Source organism: Crocodylus siamensis, chromosome 2, assembly GCF_052110815.1.
Source record: "Crocodylus siamensis isolate JL-2025a chromosome 2, ASM5211081v1, whole genome shotgun sequence".
NCBI lineage: Eukaryota > Metazoa > Chordata > Crocodylia > Crocodylidae > Crocodylus > Crocodylus siamensis.
In genome coordinates, this window is record NC_143396.1 from 80,233,382 (window position 1) to 80,246,002 (window position 12,621).

The 12,621-nt window shown below is 46.3% G+C and overlaps 1 protein-coding gene across 1 annotated transcript in view; it reads left to right on the forward strand.

The window, feature by feature from the left end:
* Positions 1-12,621, forward strand: part of DDX60 (DExD/H-box helicase 60) — a 95,641-nt gene that overhangs the window by 52,135 nt on the left and 30,885 nt on the right. The window contains exons 24-25 of the mRNA XM_090034511.1: positions 829-956; positions 3,367-3,525. Coding sequence (XP_089890637.1) covers positions 829-956; positions 3,367-3,525 — 287 coding nt within the window. The remainder of the gene's footprint in view (positions 1-828; positions 957-3,366; positions 3,526-12,621) is intronic.

The following is a 12,621-nucleotide window of genomic DNA, read 5'->3' on the forward strand; positions in this document are numbered from 1 at the left end:
GCCACGCATTTAACCCATAAGGCTGATAATGTCCCATGTGTCATCCATTTTGAGCAGGACCCAAAAAAGGGTCCAAGAACCCACAGGGTTCAGTGGGGTCCTTCAGGACTGTGTTCAAACAAACTTGAGGGCAGCCTCCCTATTTATTATAATTACCAGCAAGACATGGTAGGTGAGGAAAAGTGTTCCCATTGGGCAAGTCACTGAGCCCTCCGGCATTATGGTCATCCCTGGGGACCCCACGCCGTGACACACTCCTTTAATACTAACCTGCTAGAGACCACTGTTTTATGCCACCCTGTTTGCTAATCCAGTCAGCCTAAGTGGTTCAGAGAGGCATGAGTTTTTTTTATAGGGAACAACCTAACTCATTAGATGCTAGGAATTTGATGAAATAGCATGTTGCCCAGCTCATGCTTCTGAACTACTTAGATTCTAAGGCTGCCTGTACACAAGCAGTGCGGCTGCTCCGGTGTGCTGGAATTCCAGCGCATCCAAGCAGATTCAATTAACTGCTGCAGTTGCCACACTCCAGGAGCCTTCTCTGTTTCATGGATCAGCATCCCCACACTTAAAAATGGTGGAAGGAGTGCTGGAACTGAAGGTTATTGAGCAAACTTTAGTTCAAGTGCCTCTGCTGCCACTTTTAAGCATGAGGATGCTGATGCATGAGACACTGCAGCACATTAATTAGAGTGGCTGTCAGAGACACTCTAATTAAAGCGCTTTCCACCCCACCACCAGAGTATGTATAAAAGTGTCCTAAGGTGTTACTGTGCCCTACCTTCTGCCTAACTAATCTAGCTAACCATCTTTGTACTTGGCCAGGTGCAGGAGCTTCTGGAGTGTCTTAAACCTCACCCCACTGATTGTCCAGAAAATGAAAAGCAGATCAAATTTGGTCGTTTTGTTGAAAAATTAAAAGCCATGGATAAACTGCCTGCCATATTTTTTATGTAAGTGTGTAGATTCAATATGTGGTAATACATATTGCTGTCAGAGTTAAAATGATAGGTACTGGTGATAAGTACTGATATGACTCAGCAAAAAGTACAGTGTCTTACCAGCTCCTTCCTTCCTTCACTCCTACAAGATGTTAAAAAGTCCAATTGAGGTAAATTGGAACCATTTTGTTATCGTCTGAAAAGTCAGAGTTAATCGTGCAAGAATCAAAAAGGTTAAAGGAAAGTTAAAATTTAACACAGTGAACCAAATTGAAAAATGAGGTCTAATTCTTGGCTGAGTTCATCTTATGCTGTCACTTACATCTGCATGTAACAGATTGAAAACTACTTGTGTATTCATTTTGCTAAGGTATGTAGTCTAAGCACTAAGTAGATGATACACTTCAATCATATAAGTAATCTCATTGTCAGTACTGCTTACTGACAATGGGGGTAAAAAGAAGGTTCCAGGTAATGTGGGGCCCCTGCAGGATGCGTTGGAAAATTTGGTCATCACACCAGACGACAAAGCTAACATGTTTAACGATTTCTTTGCCTCTGTCTTCCTAAGTATGGACCAGAACAGTCACCTCCCTGCTGGGCCCCCCTCGGGCCCCAGGGGAGGCACATCTGGGCCAAGGGTTAGTGAGGAACTAGTTAGGGAGCTTCTGGAGGGACTGGACGTATTCAAGTCAGCCGGCTCGGACAATCTCCACCCTAGAGTTCTAAAGGAATTGACCCAGGTCATTGCAGGACCCCTGGCACGGCTTTATGAGCACTCGTGGTGCTCTGGTGTCATGCTGGAGGACTGGAAGAGGGCCAACGTGGTTCCCATCTTCAAAGAGGGGAAGAAGGAGGACCCGGGAAACTATAGGCCAGTTAGTCTTACCTCGATCCTAGGCAAGCTGTTTGAGAAAATTATTCTGGCACACATCCACGAGGGACCAGCAGGGGACTGCATGCTTAGGGGCAACCAACATGGGTTCATCAGTGGCAGGTCCTGTTAGATCAACCTGGTGGCCTTTTATGAGCAGATCACCAAATCATTAGATGCAGGGGTAGCAGTGGACATAGTCTTCCTGGACTTTCGGAAGGCTTTCAACACTGTCTCTCACCCTGTTCTCATTAAGAAGCTGGGGTACTGTGGTGTCGACACACACACAGTCAAATGGGTCGCCAACTGGCTGGAGGGCCACACCCAGAGGGTGGTAGTGGATGGGTCCTTCTCCACCTGGAAGGACGTGGGCAGTGGGGCTCCACAGGGCTTGGTCCTCGGGCCCGCACTGTTCAACATCTTCATCAGTGACTTGGACGAGGGGGTAAAAAGCACCCTGTTCAAATTTGCTGACAACACTAAGATGTCGGGGGATGTGGACACACTAGAAGGAAGCAACAGACTACAGTCGGACCTAGACAGGTTACAAGGGTGGGCAGATGAGAACAGGATGGGATTCAACACAGACAAATGCAAGGTGATGCACCTGGGGAGGAACAACTGGCACCATACCTACAGGTTGGGGAACTCCCCTCTTGTCAGCACGGAGGTGGAAAAGGATCTTGGAGTCCAAGATGAACATGGGCCGGGAGTGTGGGGAGGCAGTCAGGAAGGCCAACTGTACCTTGTCATGCATCCACAGATGCATCTCGAGCAGGACCAAAGAGGTGATCCTCCCCCTCTATGCGGTACTGGTCAGGCCACAGTTGGAGTACTGTGTCCAGTTCTGGGTGCCGCACTTCAAGAGGGATGTGGACAGCATGGAGAGGGTCCAGAGGAGGGTCACTTGCATGATCAGGGGACAGCAGGGCAGGCCCTATGAGGAGAGGCTATGGGACCTGAACCTGTTCAGCTTCCAAAAAAGAAGGCTGAGGAGGGATCTAGTAGCCTGTTATAAACTAGTCAAGGGGGATCAGCAGGCACTGGGGGAGTCCCCGTTCCCCTGAGCACTGCCAGGAGTGACCAGGAATAATGGTCACAAGCTGGCAGAGGGTAGATTTAGGCTAGATATCAGGAGGCGCTATTTCACAGTCAAGGCGGCTAGGATCTGGAACCAACTTCCAAGAGAAGTGGTGCAGGCTCCTACCCTGGGGGTGTTTAAGAGGAGGTTAGATGAACACCTTGCTGGGGTTGTTTGACCCCAGTACTCTTTCCTGCTATGGCAGGGGGTCGACTAGATGATCTACTTGGGTCCCTTCTGACCCTAGAAACTATGAAACTATGAAACTGTTCATATGCTTATAGTTAAGTATAGGCTTAAGTGTTTTGTGTAATAGCGATGTACTTCTAAAGACTAAAATTAACTAAAATTACAATAATATTGAAAAGTTGAACTTTTTAAAAGTAAACATGAGTATCCTGTTTTAATATGTATCTGTTAGAGTTTACAAATCTTAATAGATATTAATAAAATGTATTTATTTTAAGGTTTAACATTCGTTCAGTAGAACAACAGGCCATGAAAATATATGTAAATTTGGTAAGACAGAACAGGAGGAATCAAGATCCAAATACTGAGAAAGAAATAGAAAATTTAAGAAATAAACAGAAAAAAATGAATAAAATCTTGGAGAATTGCAAACCCACGTGAGTATTATTAATATATATTAAGTAAAGTGTTAGTGCTCAGAGACCCCAGGTAGGATCCAGACATTATTGTACTAAGATGCTATTTACACAGAAAATGAAATACTACCTGCTTCAAAGAATTCATAATTTTAAGAGCAGGCATAACAAATGGATGTAACAAACAGACTATTTTGTGCCCTTAATTAAAAGACATTGAAAACTTTTCAAATATATTACATAAACAGAGAAAAGACCAACAGCACTAAGAGTAAAGTTTTAATTTCATATGTAAAAAATGAAGAACTGTTAAACTATCCAGTGCTCATCAAATGTGGGGTTATTCTCTACATTTTGTCCTTAAGGGCTTTTCCATGCTTTATTTATTAGATTTATAGCATGCCCCAAGCTGTGATGGCGTCCACCATTTCCTTCAGGAGACTCTCTACATAGTATATTAAACCTGGTTGTTTATATCTTTGAAATACTTATGGTAACCAGATGACTTGACTTGTCACTGTTTAACCACTAGCCTATCAGTAGTACTGGCTAATTTGTGTGATGAGAAATCCAGGCATGCCCAAGCAATTCCTGTTTGAGTCTTTCAAATCAGCACCAAACTATTCAAATTCAGATAATGGGAAATGCTGTGTTTTATTATACTATAAATTCCATTAACTTAATGTCCAATCAAAAAATTGTACACTCCAAATATGAGATGCTCATCCTTGATTTGGCTCCTTTATACCATATAAAATGACCCAGGTAGCACAAAGAGGCTATGAAAGCTTTGGATAACCATGAGGAATTCTTTTAGTGCACACATTATTGCTGATAGTCAAAAGGCTGCTTTTCAAACACTTCCTTGCAAACCCTAGCACAGTACATTCCAGCAGAATTCATGGGGCATAAAAAAGGTGGAAAGAGCTAAAAAAACTGGCAACTACTCTAAGTCCCTCCTAGTGCAGCTGTCTTCTGGGTCAGGAGCTAAAAAGGACAGAAAAAGGTTGTGGTCTTGTTTGCTTGTTTGTTTGTTTTTGTTTTTTTAAGAGATGTGGTATGACAGGGGTTGTCAACTGGGGATACGCGGGGTGGGCAGGGATGGAGTGCCACCACCCCATGCTGCTCCCTCAGGAGCAGGGCTGGGGTGGGGAGATAGCAGGGCTGCATAGATGCTGAGCTGTTGCCACTTGGCACATACCCCCACTCTGCATCTGGCTGCTTGCCACCCCGCAGGGCTACACTTACAAAAAGGTGGGCTGCCAGGGGTATACTTATTTTAAAAAGGTTGAAAACCCCTGTGGTATGATATAGGAGGGAGGCTGGTTGGTTTTGGTGGAAAATTCTGGAGTAGAGAGAGCAAAATATAGTTATTTTTTGCAGCCTATATCAATTGTGAAATTTGGTCTGTATGAATAAATGGTGCCTGGGAAGAAGGATCTGAAAGAATGGATGTGGCAAGGAGCCTTTTGTGAGCTGGAGTGTTAAGCTAGCTCATCAGATGGGGTAGGACTACAGCAGTGCTATAGTCATATGACACTCGGGGTAACTTCTGCAATGCTGACAGGCTATCTTCACTGATGTGATGTTCTTTCAGAAATGTTCTTCTTTGCTCCAAATATATATATGAGAAAAGTTTGTTCATTTGCCATTTTTTCTATTCTTTTCTAGAATAGAGGTTCACTCTAAGAGGATTTATTCACCCTAAGAAATCCTTGCCCCTTGCATAATTTTTTGAATATTATGGCTACAACATTACTCTCACATTACCATAACATGGAAGATAGACAGATCTGTTGCTTAAAATGGAAAATTCACAACCTATAGAAAAAAGGAGCTAGACTACAGAGCAGTACTTTTTTCCTAAGCCTGTGCAGGAAACATCCTAAGGGGCCTCATTATCTGTAACCCTTTATATACAGTTAGTTAAATAAAAGAATTAGCCAAGGAAGTACTTGGCTAAGTACAGACATTCAAAAAGCCCAAGCCTGAATCAAATCAATCTTTGAAGGCTAGTTTAAACTGCATAGATTGAACAACAAGCAAGTGAACAGACATTCACTTTTGATTCTGGAAATGCAGGCACATGCTTGCAGTGGCTCAGGCCAGAAGCTAGAGGGTGCTAGAGCGAGCCCTCAGCTGGTGGGCAAACTGAGCTGGGGTGTGTGGCTAGGCCCTGGCAGGCTAAGTATGACTGGGAAGGGGTTTAAACCTGGCCTGTACAGTCCCCAGTCAAGGTACAGCTGGAGGGGGAAGGGGGAATCAGCCTCTGCTAGGCATTTCCCACCCTCCTCCCTCGCCACTCAAGTGGCAGGAGCAGCAGGCTCAAGTGAACAGGGACAGAGTGGGGTTTAACTCGCCCCCTCCCCTCCTTCCCCTGTCCCACTGGCATGGACCCCAGCTAGGATCTGCCCTTGTCAGGATCTTCCCCCGCCACTCACTGCTGCACTGGTGGGGGCAGGGATGTGGCCAGATGCCAGCCTTGCATGGGTCCCTGATGCAAAGGGGGCAGAGGGGGGGGTTTATTCCTCCCTCTGTCCCCTCTCGCTATGGGGAACTACAGCTGGGGTCTGCCAGCACCCAGCTGCTCCCTTCACTGCTCGCACCTGGCCAGGCAGATCCTGGCTGTGGTTTCCTGGGAGGAGATGGAGCGGGGAATATATCACCTCCCCACCCACTTTGCTTTAGGAGGCCATGTCAGATGAAGCCTGGTCATGACCCCACTCCTGCTGCTGCAGGGGTGTGGAAGGAGCCTGATGGGGCAGCAGCCCTTGTTATGGTGTTCTGGAGAGCACAAGCTTCTTCTCAGTCTGGGGGCTGTGCTGTGGGCAGGAGCAGGATGGGAGGAGCTGCTATAGCCTGTGCAGGGCCACTAGCAGTGGTGGTACTAGGGAGGTCTTGCAGGGCTATGGCCACCCCAAAATGTGACTTAGCCCCCCATAGCCACACCTCTGAGCCCTGTTGCTGCTTACTCCACACAGGCTGTGGCAGTTCTGCCCACCCTGCTGCCACCTGCAGCACAGCCCCCCGACCAGGAAGAGTTTTGTGTTCCCTGGGACACCATGACAGGGGCTGCTGCACCATCAGTGTCCCTCCCCTTCACTGGTTCAGCATCAGGGGTGAGGGTGTGGCCAGATGCTGGCCAGTATGGTCCCCTGAAGTGAAGTGGGGATGAAGTAAGGAATAAACCCTTTCCTTGCCTCCTTCCCCTCAGGGGGCCATGCCAAGCTGGCATCTGGCTATACTTCTTCCCCTGCTATTGCAGCAGCACAGTGGGGGGTGCCCCGACACAGGTTACTGCACTCCAGCCAGGCAGACCCCAGCTTGGGTCCTGCCAGTAGGACAGGGGAGGAAGGGAGGAATCAAATCCTTCTCCATCCCCATCCCCATCCCCCCCGCCCCGTTTGCTTGAGGCTACTTTTGGGGCTGGCCATGACACGTCACTTGGGTGACAGTGGCGGGGTGGGGAATGCCTGACAGGGGCTGCTCTGCCTCACCAGGCAGACCCCTGCTGGGGTCCCCCAGGTGGGAAAGGGGATGGGGGGGGGAATAAACCTCCTTCCTGCCCCCTTCATCTCAGAAGCCATGCCTGGCTGGTGTCTGGCTATTCCCCTACTCCTGCTGCTGCAGCAGCAAGGCTGGTGGGGAGGGGTGGCCCTGACACAGGTTGCTATGTCCCTGCCAGCCAGGCAGACCCTGGCTGGGGTTTGTGCCTTCATGCCAGTGGAACATGGGAGGAAAGGGGCCATTAACACCCCCCCATCCCTTATTTGCTTGGGGCTGCTGCCAGGGCTGGTCATGGCCCCTGGCATTGGAGCAGCAAGTGGGGCAAAATGCCTGACGGGCTGCTGCCTCCCTGCCTGGAAGACCTCAGCTGGGATCCATGCTGGTGGGACAGGGGAGGGAGGGGGGAATAAACCTCTTCTCTGCCCCCTTTGCATTAGCGGGGGCAGTATCTGGCCATGCCCCCACCCTGCTTCAGCTAGAGAGCAGAGGAGGGGGGCCAGTCCTGCTCCACTAGAGCATATAGCACAGCCCAGCTCAGGGCTGCAGAGCATGCTGGGATGCTGAGGGACTCTAACTTAAACCAGGAAGTGGACAGGGACAGAAGTTCCATAAATCAGTTTGATCTCAATCAGTCAAATCTGATACTATATTCCACCAGGTTTATCTCAAACTTTGAGATATTTTGGCCATTTTGAAATTGGCTTATGTGCACAAACTTCTGTTCTGTTATAGGTTTAAGACAGTTTCTGATCACTTAAGCTAGTTTATGTGTAACTTTTGTCCCTAGCCCTTGCCTCTCATCTAACATGACAGATGGAGAGGCCTCTCTGGAGAAGGAAAATCATCTGCATAATACACATGCTCCCCAAGGGCTGAATAGAAAGATAAGGTATATAAGTGATATCTTTTGATAAGGCTCATTGTCTAGCAATCCTTTGGCTTAGGAAGCTCATCTAAACCCCCAGCCTGGGAAACCCAGGTTAACCTGTTGGGTTAGCAGGGCTGCTCTCTGAGGGAAATGTCTGAAAAAAACTGCTGTATGCAGGTGCTGTCTCAAAAGTTGTTTCAAGATACAGAAACACAGAGAAATATTTTTTGTGTTTATTTCCTGCATTTTTCCTCTATTATAGTTACATTTATCTGCATGCTCTATCTTCCTTGTGTAATAAATCTTTTGTTTGATTGTTTTATATGCCTTGCTGGCTTGTGGAAAGGTGATTTTTCAGAGGAATTGCTAATCATGGGCATTTCTATTCTGTAAATGAGAGGATACTTTGCAGATGGAAGTGTGTACACATCCCATAAGCAGTAAGGTTTCTTTTGCTGGAGCTTCAAGGTCTGGTCTGCAGCTGGAGTAGCTGAGATCTGCTGAAAAGAGTTTTCCCAAAGGCAGAAGCTAATCTGTTCCACACAAACATGCAGTAGCACAGTGAAGACAGCCTTGGAGCTTGGTGGAGGGGCACCCAATGCCAGAACACTGTGGTACAGTGTAGAGGTCTGCAGGCTGGATCACATGGTTCTACAGGCCAGATCTGCCTTGCAGGCTAAAGGTTGAGCGCTCTTGGTCAAGACCATGTAATCTGTACCAAGTGTAAGCTGGTGCCTATCTTGGAGATTGAATGCTGGGAAGCTTGTGTATCCATACCGCATGGCATCAAGACAAATGAAGGCTTTCTGGATAAGGGTCATGAGAGGCTGGCACTGGAGATGCTAAAAGGAAAAAAGAGAAGTGGCAGCTTATGACCATTAGAAGGACAGTCCCCATAATTCAAGAGGAACAGATTGAAGTCAGTAGCTACTTTCAGGCACTCCATGGTAGAACATCAGAGGAAAAGCAGAGGTAAAAACATTATCAGGTAATATCAAAAAGACTCATCAGGAAGTGCAGGGCTACAGAGTCTAGAGAGCAGGAAACGCAGGGCCCTAGGGATAGGGACTCTAAAACCGTTACATCAAGAAGGAAGAGAACAGTGGGGGTGTGTAGATGAAACAGGGGTCCTAAATTGAAGGGTGAGTTTTTAAAAACAGTGCTTCAATTTAGGGCTAAGTAAACTCCCATGTCATGTACTCCTGTGTCTTACCTGCCTCTTCGGTGGTGGGGAGGAGAGGGTGAACTGCCGGCAGGCAGGGCAGGCCCTGGGCTGCTGGGGGGAGGGGCTGGCAGCATGTAGTGGGCACCTGACCAGACTCAGGGCTGGGACCTGTGCTGCATGTAGCACCCATGCAGGGCTAGTCCAGGACCTCTCTCCCTGCATGCTGGATCCAGTGCCTGTGGTGCCTGCTCTGGCTGGCCTGGGACTGCACTGTGCATGGTGTTTGCTCTGGCGAGCCTGGGGCATTGTCAGACCCAGGATGTGAGCCATATGGCCCCCACTCTGGCAGTCCTGGCACCTGAGCCACATATGCCTGCTCCAGCTGTTTCAGGGTGGGCACTGTGTACAGTGCTTGCCCTGGATCAGGCACTGTATGTGGTGCAGTCCAAGATTGACCAGAGTGGGTGCTTGATTCAGTACATGGAGAGGGATAGTGGGGTAGTGAGCTCTGACTTGGCTCACATTCTGATCCAGCCGGACTGGACACCACCCACTCTCGTCACAGTTCTGAACCAGCTGGAGTGGGTGCTAGATCCTATGTGTGTGTGGGGGGGCAGGGACAGAGGGGTCTGTGGGCATGATTCTGCCTTTGGGACAGACTCGTGCACCATTCCTCCAGCCTGTGGATTGGTTCTGTGCTGCTCATCTGGCCTGCAGGACCAGATAGTTTTGACACCTCTTACCTAACCAGTACCAGAAAGAGATCTTTGGACATTGTCTGGCCAACCTAGTAAGGAGGGATTTAAACTAGTTTCCACAGGGTGAACAAAACCCTTCAGCAACATAACAAACAGTCTAGAGGAGAAAGGACTGGAAGAAGCAGCTCAACTCTGGGAAAGGGCCAGAGAACCACAGGACAGCAAAAAGTGATGCAAAAGGGGAACAAGTGGGTTGGAAGGCAAAATACATCCAATGTTTATATACAAATGTAATAAGTATGGGGAACAAACAAGATGAGCTAGAAGTCACAGCCTATGAAAAGAACTATAATCTGATAGTATCACAGAGACCTGGTGAGACATGCTTACAGTTGGAACGTCAACACTGAGGGCTACATCCTTGTTTTGAAAAGACAGGTTTAAACTTTAAACAGGATGGGCAGGTGAAAAACTCAAACTCATTCTAACCAATGTGAGATGTTTATTGATTAATTGACAAAGCAAGAGTAATAGCAAAGCATAATCTTATGGGACTGGTCTTGATTGCCACAAAGTGAAGCCGGCCAGGCTTTCAGTCACTGTCAGCAAGGGCTTTGTCAAATGATTCAGCAGGTAACATGTAGAGGTCTCCAACCCTCCCCCCCCGCCATGGTATTATGGGTGCCTGGTAGTCACAGTTCAGTATTCTAATAACTAAATCTTGATTAGTTCTATTTAAATTTCTTTGTTTTACAGAAGCTTTAAGAACTGGATTTAACTAGATTCCTTGCAGACCTGGAAGCAGGGCCAGATTAACTCTATAGTGGGCTCTAGGCAAATAAACTCATGGACCCCTACTTAATATGTACATTACTTTTTTTACTCGGTAATTATAATATGTAAAATAAGCACAACTGGGTCCCTTCTTCACTTAGGGCCCTACACATGTGTTTGGTTTGCTTATGCATTAATCTAGCCCTGCCTGGAAGTGTCAGTTAGTTGAGATTTAAATCCTTGGGAAAGCAGGGAGGATTCCTTATTTCCTTTTCCTTTCTATTGTAGAATACTGGTAACACTTGTCTGTTACCTCTCCTCTTTAGTTTATGGTTTGACTTTTACGTTGTTACATGCGAGTAGTCACATGCTTTGTTTTTACAACTTACCTAAGCATTTTAACAAAAATACATTTGTTATAGAAAAAATTACACTCAATATATTTGATTAAAGTGATTACAACTTCAAATTATTTTAATATGAAGCTACAATATCAAATAATCCAAATACTCAATATATAGTTCTTCCTTATAGTGTTTCTGTTTAGGCCTTGTGCTCTGTTTGATTGTGCCTAATTAAGAATATAGATGGCTTTCTTTGCTGGGCTAACCCAGCTATTGCATCTGCAAGGGTCTATGCTACAGTCACTCAGATGCAGGCTTTTTGAGACCTTTTGCTTTTAGCTACAATCCTGTAGTTTGGGCTTGAGTCTCTTGAAAATTAACAGGCCTGGCACCAACACATAACATTGCCTTACACAGGGTTGGGAGAAAAGGTAGTAGCATTGCCTTGTGTGTCAAAAATGCACACACTTGTTCCCTGGTTCAGAAGGAAGAAGGTAGCTGATCAGAATATATTTGGGTGAAAATAAAAGGTAAGGATATAGCACCAATACAATGGTGGAGATTTGTTATAGGCCACGAAGTCAAGAAGAAGTGGATAAGATACTCTTTATGGAAGTTTCAGTATTATCCTAAAGTTATGATATGGTACTGATTGGAGACTTCAGTATTCCAGACATCTGCTGAAAAAACATTAGTAAAATGTCAAGCAAGTTCCTAACTTGTGTGGAGACAACTTTCTGTTCCAGAAGGTTGAGGATACCTATATCTTGGACTGTGTCCTGACCAAGGAAGAAGAAGTGATGGAGGATGTGAAGGTGATGGGAAACTTGGAAGGAAGTGATCACAATATGATAGAATTCTTGATCTTGAACTGGGAAAACATGAAGTCACTAGATTTCAAAAAGGTGGATTTCAGACTAAAGTGGCTTGATAACCACAAGCAAAGGGTAATTCTAAATGGATCCAAATCAGAATGGCAGGAGGCTTCAAGTGGAGTTCCATGGGGATCTGACCAGTCCTGTGCTGTTCAGTGTGTTTATTAATAACTTGGATGCTGGAATGGAGTGCTTCTTGAATAAATTTGCAGATGACACTAAGCTGGGAAGGATCGCAGACATATTGGAGGCTAGGACTGCAATTCAGAAGGACTGTTGGAAAGCTGAAGTGGAGCTAACAGGATGAAGTTCAGGGCTGAGAAATACACGGTGCTACACCTCAGGAAGAATAATCAAAAACACAACTACAAAATGGATGACACCAGGCTAGATGACAACACTGGATCATAGAGCTGGTGGATTGTATACTGACTCAACATGAGTCTGTAGTATGACATAGCTGTACAAAAGGCAAATGGTTTTGGGCTGCAGTAATAGAAGCATGAGGTGTGAGATGTGAGGAGATAGTGCATCTTTACTTGGCAATAGTTAGGCCTCATCTAGAGTATTGTGTGCAGTTTTGGGCTTCATATTTCAGAAAAGATATGCAGAAGTTAGAGAGGGTCCAGAAGTGGGTGACAAAAATGACAAAAAGCCTGGAGTCAGCTGTATGAGGAGAGGTTAAAGGAGTTAGATATGTTCAGTTTGTGGAAAAGGCACTCAAGGGGATATGATAGCAGTCTTCAAATGTCTGAAGGGCTGCCATAAAGAAGTGAGAAGACCTCCTTTTCTCTCTTGCTGTAGAGAGCAGGATGGTTGAAGCTGCAGCAAAGTAGGTTCAGACTGGGTGTCAGGAAAAGTTTCTTTACTATTAGAACAGTAAGGC